This window comes from Phoca vitulina, unplaced genomic scaffold, assembly GCF_004348235.1.
Source record: "Phoca vitulina isolate PV1807 unplaced genomic scaffold, GSC_HSeal_1.0 scaffold48, whole genome shotgun sequence".
In the NCBI taxonomy this organism is placed as follows: Eukaryota; Metazoa; Chordata; class Mammalia; order Carnivora; family Phocidae; genus Phoca; species Phoca vitulina.
Window position 1 is genome coordinate 3,911,348 of NW_022589751.1, and position 10,658 is coordinate 3,922,005.

The 10,658-nt window shown below is 39.0% G+C and overlaps 1 protein-coding gene across 6 annotated transcripts in view; it reads right to left on the minus strand.

Annotated features, from left to right (window-relative positions):
- Positions 1-1,006: 1,006 nt before the first annotated feature.
- The window catches only part of PANK1 (pantothenate kinase 1), a 108,246-nt gene continuing 98,594 nt past the window's right edge, over positions 1,007-10,658 (minus strand). For all 6 annotated transcript variants that reach the window (XM_032432310.1, XM_032432309.1, XM_032432306.1 and 3 more), the window contains 2 exons: positions 9,362-9,487; positions 1,007-6,043 (listed from right to left, as the gene is read on the minus strand). In XM_032432310.1, coding sequence (XP_032288201.1) covers positions 5,984-6,043; positions 9,362-9,487 — 186 coding nt within the window. In that variant the 3' untranslated portion in view covers positions 1,007-5,983. The remainder of the gene's footprint in view (positions 6,044-9,361; positions 9,488-10,658) is intronic.

Below are 10,658 nucleotides of genomic sequence, written 5' to 3' on the forward strand. Positions count from 1 at the left end.
CACATATGAAGATCAGGAACCAGAACAGCATCAGGCTTTCTCACAGCAGCACTGGAAGCTTGGCAATAATAGGGCTATGCCTTCGGAATTCTGAACAAAAATATCTAACCTAAAATTCTGTACTCTGCCAAACTATCAATTGGGTATGAGCATAGAATAAAAATATTCTTAGTGAGGCACCTGGGGGGCTCAGTCGTTAAGCGTCTGCCTTCAGCTCAGGTCATGGTCCCAGGGTCCTGGGATCGAGCCCCGCATCGGGCTCCCTGCTCCGCGGGAAGCCTGCTTCTCCCTCTCCCACTCCCCCTGCTTGTGTTCCCTCTCTCGCTGTGTCTCTCTTTGTCAAATAAATAAATAAAATCTAAAAATATGTATATTTTTAGAAATTTTTAGACATACAGCTACTCAAACCTTTCCCTTCATCACCCTACCCTTTACTCTGGGAAGCTGCTTTGCTCAGAATAGTGAAATAAAACAAGAAAGACCAGCAGCCAATGTTGAAAATGAGTTCCTGATAAAAATACATCCAGGCATCATTGGTTGGAATGCTGAGCATACCCCTCTCCAAAATCCTCCAACCAGGACAGTCCCTGTGGCTACGAGTCTTAGCTACAACCTTGGTGGTCTGACATGTCCAAGTACCCTTTTCCTGCCTTGGCTTTGTCTTTACACCTGAGAAAGTACCATGTGTCATGAATAACGTGTAAAGAGAAAGAAGGGAAAAAAACAAAAAAGAAAACATGGGTACTGCTATTTTTTTTCATAGTCTTCTGGAACTATTTAACTTTTTAGATTATATGCATATAAAACTTAGTGAAATTTAAAAAAAATACTTAAATGTAAGAAGATGAATTCTAACTGCAGACTGGTTGAGAATTCTTTGGTGACAACATTAACTGAAATCACCTCAATTAATTCTAGTTTGGAATGTTTGGTGTTTACCTGATAGAGTGAGCATAAAAAGAGGCAAAGACTTTTAATACAAATTTTCTTTTATTTTTGTATCGCAAGTGATGAATACTTATAAACTAACCTTTTAAAGTTGACCGTAAAAGGCACTACATAAATGGTTAACACTGTGGCATCACCAATATAACACCTTTTGGAAAATGAAACAAATAATTGAGGTCATTGCGGGAATAGGTGCTCCTGGCTTGGTTAAAAAAAAAAAATCCAGTGTCAATATCACAAGTAGATTTAAAAAGTGCTGTGTGTCAGACTTGGTGTGCTCTGGAAACCACGAAATGACTCTGGCCATGACAAAGGCATTGACAATAAAGATTCAAGTGAACAGCTTAAATAATATTGTTTTGTGAAATAAGTGAGTAGTAAAAAGGGGGCGTTATTAAATTAATCTATTGTTTCACATAACATATGATTTTAAATTCATATGGGAACTAAATTAAATATTCTAAGTAAAATAAAAAGAAAATGAATTAGTTCTCAGACTGTTTCCCAAAAACATCCTTCATTTTCATTGAGGAGGTAGTAATGAATGAAAGCAAGAAACACCTGAGGGTCATTCCTCAAGTGCTGAGGCCATGATTTCATATTTTTATCTCTGCCCAGCTTACTAAGGAAGTCCCTTGCTTTCCTCTCTGCCATATCACCCTGTTTCTTCCCTTCACAGCATTGATCACTAACTGCTATCTTCCTGTTTATTTGTTGGTTCATGTCCTCATGAGGATGGAAGCCCGATGGAAGGAGGGACTTTGCTGTCCTACGACTGAATGTCTCCCGAAAGTTACCCAATCAATGCCTCCCAGATCATAAGCATTCAGTCAAAATTAAAACGGTGAAGAGTGAATCACGAACACCTGGTAGACCCAGTAGAAAATGTGCGTTAATTCAATTTTCCTCACAAATTTGGGGTCATCAGATCACTGGGAGGAAAAGAGCCTTCTCTCCAAACAATTCTGGCAAGGAATAGAGTTAATGGTGATCACTGATGTTGAAATCTTCCTAGTCACTAAATAGAATCATAGCAGGGTTTTAGCTATTAGCAGCCTTGGTCCTGTGGGAAAATTCTCAAGACCTTATATAACCCTCTTAGTTACAGAGAAATGTGATCCACTAAGCAGCTACTGTATGAGGTTGGACACAGTAGGGGAACTAAAATCAACATGATAATAAAAATGGTGTTATGTATTCAAAAGCACAATGACTGGTTTGCTCATTAACCTCAGTAGGACATTTTGCTCTATTATCACTTTGAAGCCAGGTTAATTCTAGCTTCACTTTACTTGAAACCCTTTGATGGCTCTGCACTGACTACAGAAAACACCAGAATCTTTAGCATGGAATATGAGTCCTTCCATAATCTGGCTGGTTTCCTCTCCCAGTATCTGGTTTCTCTCTCACTAACCAAGGCTCCAGCAGATGCAAACAGCTTCTAATTCCCTGAATAACGTGACTACTGTTTCTTCTCTCAATGCCTCTCTCACCCTGCTCTCTCTGCTTGGGAAGCCCCCCTCTCCAGGCCCACTTGGTGGTCTCCACTCATTGGTTAAGACTCTATGGAAACTTCTCGAGCCCTCTCCTCCAGGAGAAGTGACCAATTCCTCCTTCATGTGCAGCCTTTACCCTCACGTACAGACCTCATATTGGGCCTGCCCCACGGTTACTCCCCAAACTGCATTTCCCGTCACTCTTCCCATTATTTACTCCACACACACTGGAATTTTTGCAGTTCCTCAAAACCTTCATTCTCATTTGCCAGGAGTAAAAAATGTTCTCCCAGGTGTATTCCCAACTTCATCTGACTACTCAAACGTCTCCTCTTGTAGGAGTTGTCTTTGACCACTCTACCAAAGAAGTTTCTTCCCTTCCACTTTCTAAATACAACTACCTCCTCTCTAGCGCTTTACCTTACCTCATTTTCTCCTTGTAGTACTGATCTAGCATGATCTACTTCGTGATTATCTGTCTTCCTTCTAGAATGTAAGCTCTGTGAGGATGGGTCTTTGTTTTGTTCACTGCTGTACATATTGGTGAATGAATGAATGACACCCGTGACACTTTACAACCTGACCTGGTTTGAGACCTGTCTCCCTTGCTGAACAGCAGGGGTTATAGCCAATTCCTCTCGGTTTCCTCAGCTCCTTCCTGGCACAAAGTAACTTCTTATTCCTTGTATGACCGGATGATGTCAAGCACAAATTACCTGTAACAACAGTTCCCAACAAAGGGACTCTGAACCCATACATACTACCTAACCTGAAGAATACAACCATAACCTCCACAATCCCTTTATCTAAAATTCTTGGGACCAGATTTCTTTCAAAATTCAGAATTGTTCACTCCTTAACACCCCTAGTAGGGTCTGGGGCAGTACCCCGGAATCAAACACATTAGTAGCTTTGCAACAAAACATGCGAAGAATCCTACAGAGTATGATAAATAATGCTCAAGTCAGCTTTTTCTGTCAAGTGACTGTAAGGATACATTTTAAGAGTCTGGAATTTTGGAATTGTGGACACAGGGCTGTGGACATGTACTAGCATAGGGAGATCAGTATCCCTGTGCTAAAAGAGGTTCCCCACATTCTAGAAGGTTAGTTATCACTGATTTCACACGTTAGTTTAAGACATCTATTTTTCTTTTCCCGGTAGCTACCATTTACTATTTGCCAGCCTTTGTGCTAAGCTCTTTAAACATGGAGGTGAAACAGTTTGCTCTATTTTATGAATGAGGAAGCTAGGGTTTAGAGAGAGGGTTAGTGCCTTGCCCACACAGGTAGGCAATGGCTGAGCGAGATCCACACTGAAGCTGTCTCACAATCAAAAGCCATGCTCTAGACTACCTGACCATCTTGAATTCACAAGTTCAAGATAAAAATTCTTTAGTCTTGTCAAGTTTCTTCTTAATGTTGAGCCAAAGGAAAGTCCCTATGATTCAAGTGAATGTAAAAATCCTCAGGCTACAAGTTACTCATTATAAAAAAAGGCTGGCTATAGGTAGCCAACATTTACTGATATTTGTATAGTGGAAGAATTGATTTCCTCAGCTAAACCAACGTCTTACGCATTTGCAATGAAAGATCAAGTGATTCCAGATAATTAAAAAATTATATAATTACATTAACTTGCCCTGATTTCTTTTGCAGAACCATAATCCAAGGTCTACTATTACCTGACAGAGGAGAGTAGGACTGATAGAAGGGAACAGTCAAAAAAGGCACTAATGTAGATCACATGTACATTTTTATACTTATCTTTTTCAAGAACACCTTAGTTGCTTGAATTTTTTTAAGCCAGGTGGAAGTTAATAAAATGTATTTGTGATGACCAAATTTTGAAAAATTTTTTGAATTACCAAATATAGTAATAGTATTTTGGCAATGAGTCAGTTGTATAAGAACAATAAAGTTATTTTAAAAAAATCTCTGCATAGAGTTACAGCTTCAATTGAAGACACCCTTACAGGAAAGCCTCAAATTGTGAAATGTAGGGTAGCAAAAATACAACACATTCATTTTATGGTACAAAAGCAGATAATATGGACATGAAGGTTAAGAAATGAAAATAACATATACACTAAAAACATCACAACAGAAACAGGCTTTATTTCAACCAGACAAGTGAACACTTCAATTAACATCACGTTCTTCAAGACTTGAAGATATGGCAATTAAAGATGGTGCTCAGGAGGCAGAAAAGGAAAGATTCATCATGGAGGAATTGCACTGCCTTTCAACAATATGCTCAATTCAAAAGATTAATCAGTTCTAAATCATTAGACCTCATGCGTTTCAATATTTGTACAAGACTCTCATTTGAAAGTTACCCATCAGTTCCAATGACATCTTTCAAAAAAGAAAAAAAATATGTATAGAGAGATCAGTATCATGATTTTTTTTTTTAATATTAGAAACTGGGATTGAAATACAGTTTTCAGTTTGAAATATTTCAAATGAAAAAATGTTAATATTTAAGATGCCTTGTTACAAAGCTCCTATGTACATACGTGTACAAAACAAATAGGTATTATTACCTGACACCTCAACCCATGACTTCTCCCCCCTCTCCCAATGTGAATAGTTAATCTACTGGGAGACTACCTGGGAAGTTCCAAAGTCTTGCATAAGGATTTGCTGCCACTCATAGGCTGGGCATGAGTGAGGACATTTCATCAGAGAAACATTTCAATTTAATATAACCTAACAGAAAATAAATCCAACAAAACATTGCATATTCGTAAGGGTTAAGACAAAATTGCATATCATTTTCAACTTTCGCCTGACTCATAAAATTCATGAACACTTTCAGAGTTTTCTCATCAAGGGCACTTTCGAGAGCTTTCAATCTCGTGCTTAACTTCGTATCGAGTTGGTCAGCACCTTGATTGATACGAACAATTAGGTTAAAGAAAGGTATTGGGGAGGAGAGGGAGTCATTTGAGGACAGAAACAGGGGGAAGGACTCTCTTTCTCCATAAGACATTCCAACAGAAAAAAAAAAAAACCAAGACGAAAAAGGCATATAAACAAACAAACAAAATTGTGTTCACAGTAAAACATGCCAGATTTGTAGTTTCATTTGAAACCAACAGCAAATCATGAAACGTCATGAAGAATATAAGTAAAGGTAGAATCTCCTAGAGTAATTACTAAATGAAGTTAAAATTACCACACTGATCAGTAAACCCCAGAAGAAAAATAAACAGCACTTACATTTCAGGTCCTTCCTACACATCATACAACTTTTCAAGGTTAATGCATAAAATTCGTAGGTTTGGCCTCGCTGCACAAACTTTTTTTTTTTAAAAATACAGTATACAGAAAAAACTCTTGTATTCCCCATTTTGAATCATCAGCTCAAAACCCAAGAGTAAAAGATCAGTTAGAAGGATTTTAAATTATTTACAAATCCAGCAGGTTCATCTGCCATAATGGCTTGGCTTCCGTCCCACAGCGGCATCTACCTCCTCCGGCGGCAACTCTCAGTTGTCTGTTCTCACAGAAGGTTCTTCCGTCCACTAGTCATCACTACTGGTCATCAGTCATCTTGAACAGTTCCAGCAGCGCCCCAACAGCCCCGAAATAACCCTACAAAAGCAATAGGAAAACTTGTGCACGATGATCTCTAAACAGCCAAATGCTTACTGTGTTTAATAATTCTAGGAATGCTGCTCCCTACTGTTGTAGGTAAAAAAAACTTAAAAGCTGAACTCTGCCATGCACTGTAGAATAATAGTCATAATATTTATTAGATATACCTGTTTTTCTATCTTAAATAAGTTAACGGCTGTAAATAAAGCGCTTAGGGAAATGCCTGGCACTTAGTGTGTACTACACGACTGCTGGGATTGGTAGAATTACAATGATTGCATTTTAATCGGTGCCATGGCAAAATTCATACTATGAACCCCATTTCACTGATGAGAAATGGAAGGTCATAAAGTAAATTTCCCTTTCAGGGTCACACACTTGTGCAAGGGCTCAACCCCAAATCTGTCTGACTTCCAAGTTGTATCTCACAGATGAGAACTCAAAGCTTCCCTCCGCAGATCTTGGAAAGGCATCTAAATCAGCCGGAGCTGCACTTTGCTCATCTGTAAAATAAAAGCCCATGTTTTTGTGAAAGTGAAAGGAACTGAAAAATAAAAATGTTTAGAGAACTTGGTTTCCAAAAGGTCTGAGACTCCACGCCTGTTCCCTGACTCAAGAGTCACCAACCCGAATGGGAGGCCGCTTGCCAGGACTGGCAGTTACGTGATAGGATCTCTGCCTCAGCTGCTGCCAGCTAACATTTCTTGAGGCCTCATTATATGCTAAAAATAGTTCTAAGCACTTTACATGAATTTATTTAATCTTCACAATAACCTTATGAGACAAATATTATTATCACCCCACATTACAAAGGCTAAAACAAAGATGGAGAGGTAAGGTCATTGTCTAAAGACTCCTAGTCAGTCAAGAGGCTGTGTCTTCACTGCTTGGCTGATGACTTCTCAATCCTGTTAGTTGAATGAATGAGACTCCGTTGAGTGAGGACTCCTGAGGCAGGGCAGGAAAACCGTCCCACCAGCGCCTCCCCAAAGTTCTCTCTCCACAGTATCCTCCAGGAAGGCCTGCCTAAGCCAGACTGAATTTAAGAATGCAGAGCCCTTTCTGAGAGATCTTTACAAGGGGCTATAAAAATGCTCCACTTTCATTGGCTATAGAGACCGAGTTATGACATGCACCTAACAAAGCCAAGCCACAGTCCACAGAGGCCTAGGATTGTACAAGTTAACGTAGGTGACTGTGTTTTTACCTACAGAAGTGAGTTTCCCCAAAATGTTGGATCTCACTCCCTATTTTACACCAACTAACTCCCCATGTGACCTCGTGGATGGCTTTTAATCCCTGATGGCTCCCAGAGTTTGTTTTCTGCCTTAGTTGAAGAGAATCTGGATTTAGGCTTGCCAGATAAAATATAGATAAATGCCAGATAAAATAACTGTGTCCTGTATTTTTAATCACTAAATATGGCAACTCTAGCTGAACTGGAACAGTGGTTTTTCTTTTTTCATTTTAATTGCTTTTTAAAAGCTGAGGTACTTTTTCCTTTTTCAAACAAAATCTTACATGGAAATGATAAATAAGTAGGTAAAAAGGGAGGTACTCTGGTTGGGGGGAGGGGAGGTGAAAATTCTGGGACTCCATTCCCCTCACCCCCCAAAAGTTCTATGGCTCCATGCTTTAAGCCTGCTTAAAAAAACAGGCTTTCTTTAGTATTAAGTTCTATCACTGGGCCTTAACTATTTAGTATTTAAATTCCTATTGTTTTATCTGCATTAAGAAAACAAAACACGGGCCTAGGAAACTCTAAATAACTTGTAAATACATGGGCAGCTTTTCAGATAAATAATTTGGTTTGAAGATGAGAAAAATGACAGAGTAGTTATTCATTACAAGTTTGTGATACTAGTTCTCTCAAAGTTTTTTCTACTACAATACACACCAGGGATTAGGGACCTGCCCTGATAAACAAACAGTTGCTCTCTACAGTACTGATTTTAAAGAAGGTGGCAGAGGAGGTAGGGAAGAGAAAGGTCCCTCACTTACTCTTAGAAATTTGATTTATAGGATTGTAGAAACTTGATAGAAGGGACTCTCTCAATTAACTGATGTTCATATCCTCTGCAGACAGGGTGCTAAAGCCTAAGGACACCAGCCTCTCTGGGCCACCAGGCTCCTCTGAGCAACCCCCGCACTTCTGTTCTCACCAGTGCAGTTGTCTGCTTGCCAAGAGTCAGCTGTGTTTATCCTCAGATTTGTTTATGACAGTTTTATGTTAATGTCATAATCTAAGTTAATACCTAAACCAATAAAAAGAGTACAAAATAAATTGGTCACTTCTATGAAAATCCAGTTAAATTCTCAAAAAAGATTGAAAAAGGCAGTCACAAACCATTACTCTCTACTTGGATGGATCCCAATACACATGAAAGGTTGAGGGAAAAATCTAGAAGGATTATGCAACCAGAGTGCTTCATAGGTATCTTTAATCTCTTGATCCATTTTAAAGAAATAAATCAGAAATCAAAGAAGGCATATAATATTTGTGGATTATGAAAAAAAGGATAACAGCAGAACCCATAGTCAAAAATAGGCCTTGGTCCTACATCAAAGAAATTGATGAGTGAATGAACATTTATGTTTTATGTTAAAATAAAATGGTTAAAGTAGAGAGGTATTTTTTAATGATTACCCATTTTAGCTGATTTTTTTCTTAAATTTAAATTTAAATTTTTTTTAAGATTTTATTTATTTATCTGACAGAGAGATAGGCAGCAAGAGCAGGAACACAACCAGGGGGAGTGAGAGAGGGAGAATCAGGCTTCCTGCTGAGCAGGGAGCCCCATGCAGGGCCTGAACCCAGGACCCTGGGATCATGACCTGAGCCAAAGGCAGACGCTTAACGACTGAGCCACCCAGGCGCCTCTGATTTTTTTTTTTTTTAATTAACCAGCTACCAGTCCTTATTGCTGGAGAAGAAAGCTTCCATTTTATATATAGTTCTTCTTTATCCTTTGTATAAATGCAAAGTTTAAATGGCAACTCTTTCTACTCAACCAATTTTAAACATTTTTTTTTTTTTTTAATTTTGACAGAGAGAGAGAGACAGCAAGAGAGGGAACACAAGCAAGGGGAGTGGGAGAGGGAGAAGAAGGCTTCCCGAGGAGCAGGGAGCCCGATGCGGGGCTCGATCCCAGGACCCTGGGATCATGACATGAGCCGAAGGCAGACGCTTAACGACTGAGCCACCCAGGCACCCCTCTACTTGACCAATTTTAAAACTGAGGGACTCACTCAACAGTTAGACAAAGCCAAATACACTCCATGTAGGACAGCTAAGTCCATGCAGACTTGACCTACCTCATGTTCCAAAAACAGAGCTTTTAGCTGTCCTTTGGACCAAAAATCCATTGCATATGCTAGCAGCTTCATGGAGACCATATTGATTCTGAGAAAGTTCCCAACAAACACAACTCTGTCAATATTCTGGAAAAAAAAAATTAAAGAACAATTAAATAATGGTATAAAAATAGCATTTAGTAAAGACCCAATGTTCCATACTTCACTGTACTCCCAGGACTTTGCAGAGTCAATTTGTTTCTTAAGCGAAATTATTTCAGCATTTCCAAGATGAAGTAGAACAAACTTCACACTGCATTCCAAAGAACAAAAGGGTGAGATTCTGGCTCGGTGAGGCAGTGACTTATATTGGGCTTATTTGCAAGTGTTATGTCAGATTGACTTAGGCCTGATATGAAATTCAGCTACCAACACACATATAAAATTTTAACTGGAGTTCAAGTTCAGCTAAATGTGCCTTTGCATTCCTTTCAATTCCCCCAACTTCCAACTATAAAATATTATAACCAACTCATAAATAAAATGGCCATGGCATGGGTTATTCATCTAACAAGTTTGCTCAGTTTGCTCTATGCCAAACACCAGAATACAAAAAGAAACAATTCCCAGTCTCTATCCTTGGGCTATATGGTGGACAATCCTGTTTGGTCAACATGTGGGTTGAAATATGGTAACGAAAAATACGTCTATACTTTTGTTGATATGGATATGGATTTGCATTCTGCACACACACTTAACACTGAGCTCAGCCTGTCTACCGCCCACTCACTCACAGAGCCAGTTGCTATGGTCACTTATGTCAAAGGAAGGGAGTCCCAGAAGCTGGCATTCTTTTCTGTTCAGTCTATCAAGAGTCATCAGGATCTAGGAATATGGCCTCTTAACTGTCTCAAGTTTTGACAATGTAAATTGATAAGCCCATTAACTACTGTGAATATTTTCTATGGGTGGAGGTGTGGGAGGTGGTTTTAATAAGTTTCCACAAATAAGAACGGTAGCTACAAACTGCCCAGACTGAGATGTGACAAGAAACACTCAGAGTAAGTAACTCAGATTAAAGAAGAATTTAATTAAATTTAGGAGTTTTGTTTTTTCCCCTAAAACAAGGGAGTCCAATGTAGGACTTCCTCAAAGCCCCAGGCCTGCATTAGTCTGGTAATGAGCCAGAAGGAATAGAATGGCAATAAAAGCTGATGGACATTCTTTATTTCAAATAAATTCCAGGTGGGTCAAAGATATGACTGTGGGGGAAGAAAGAAAGAAAGAAAGAAAGAAAGAAAGAAAGAAAGAAAGAAAG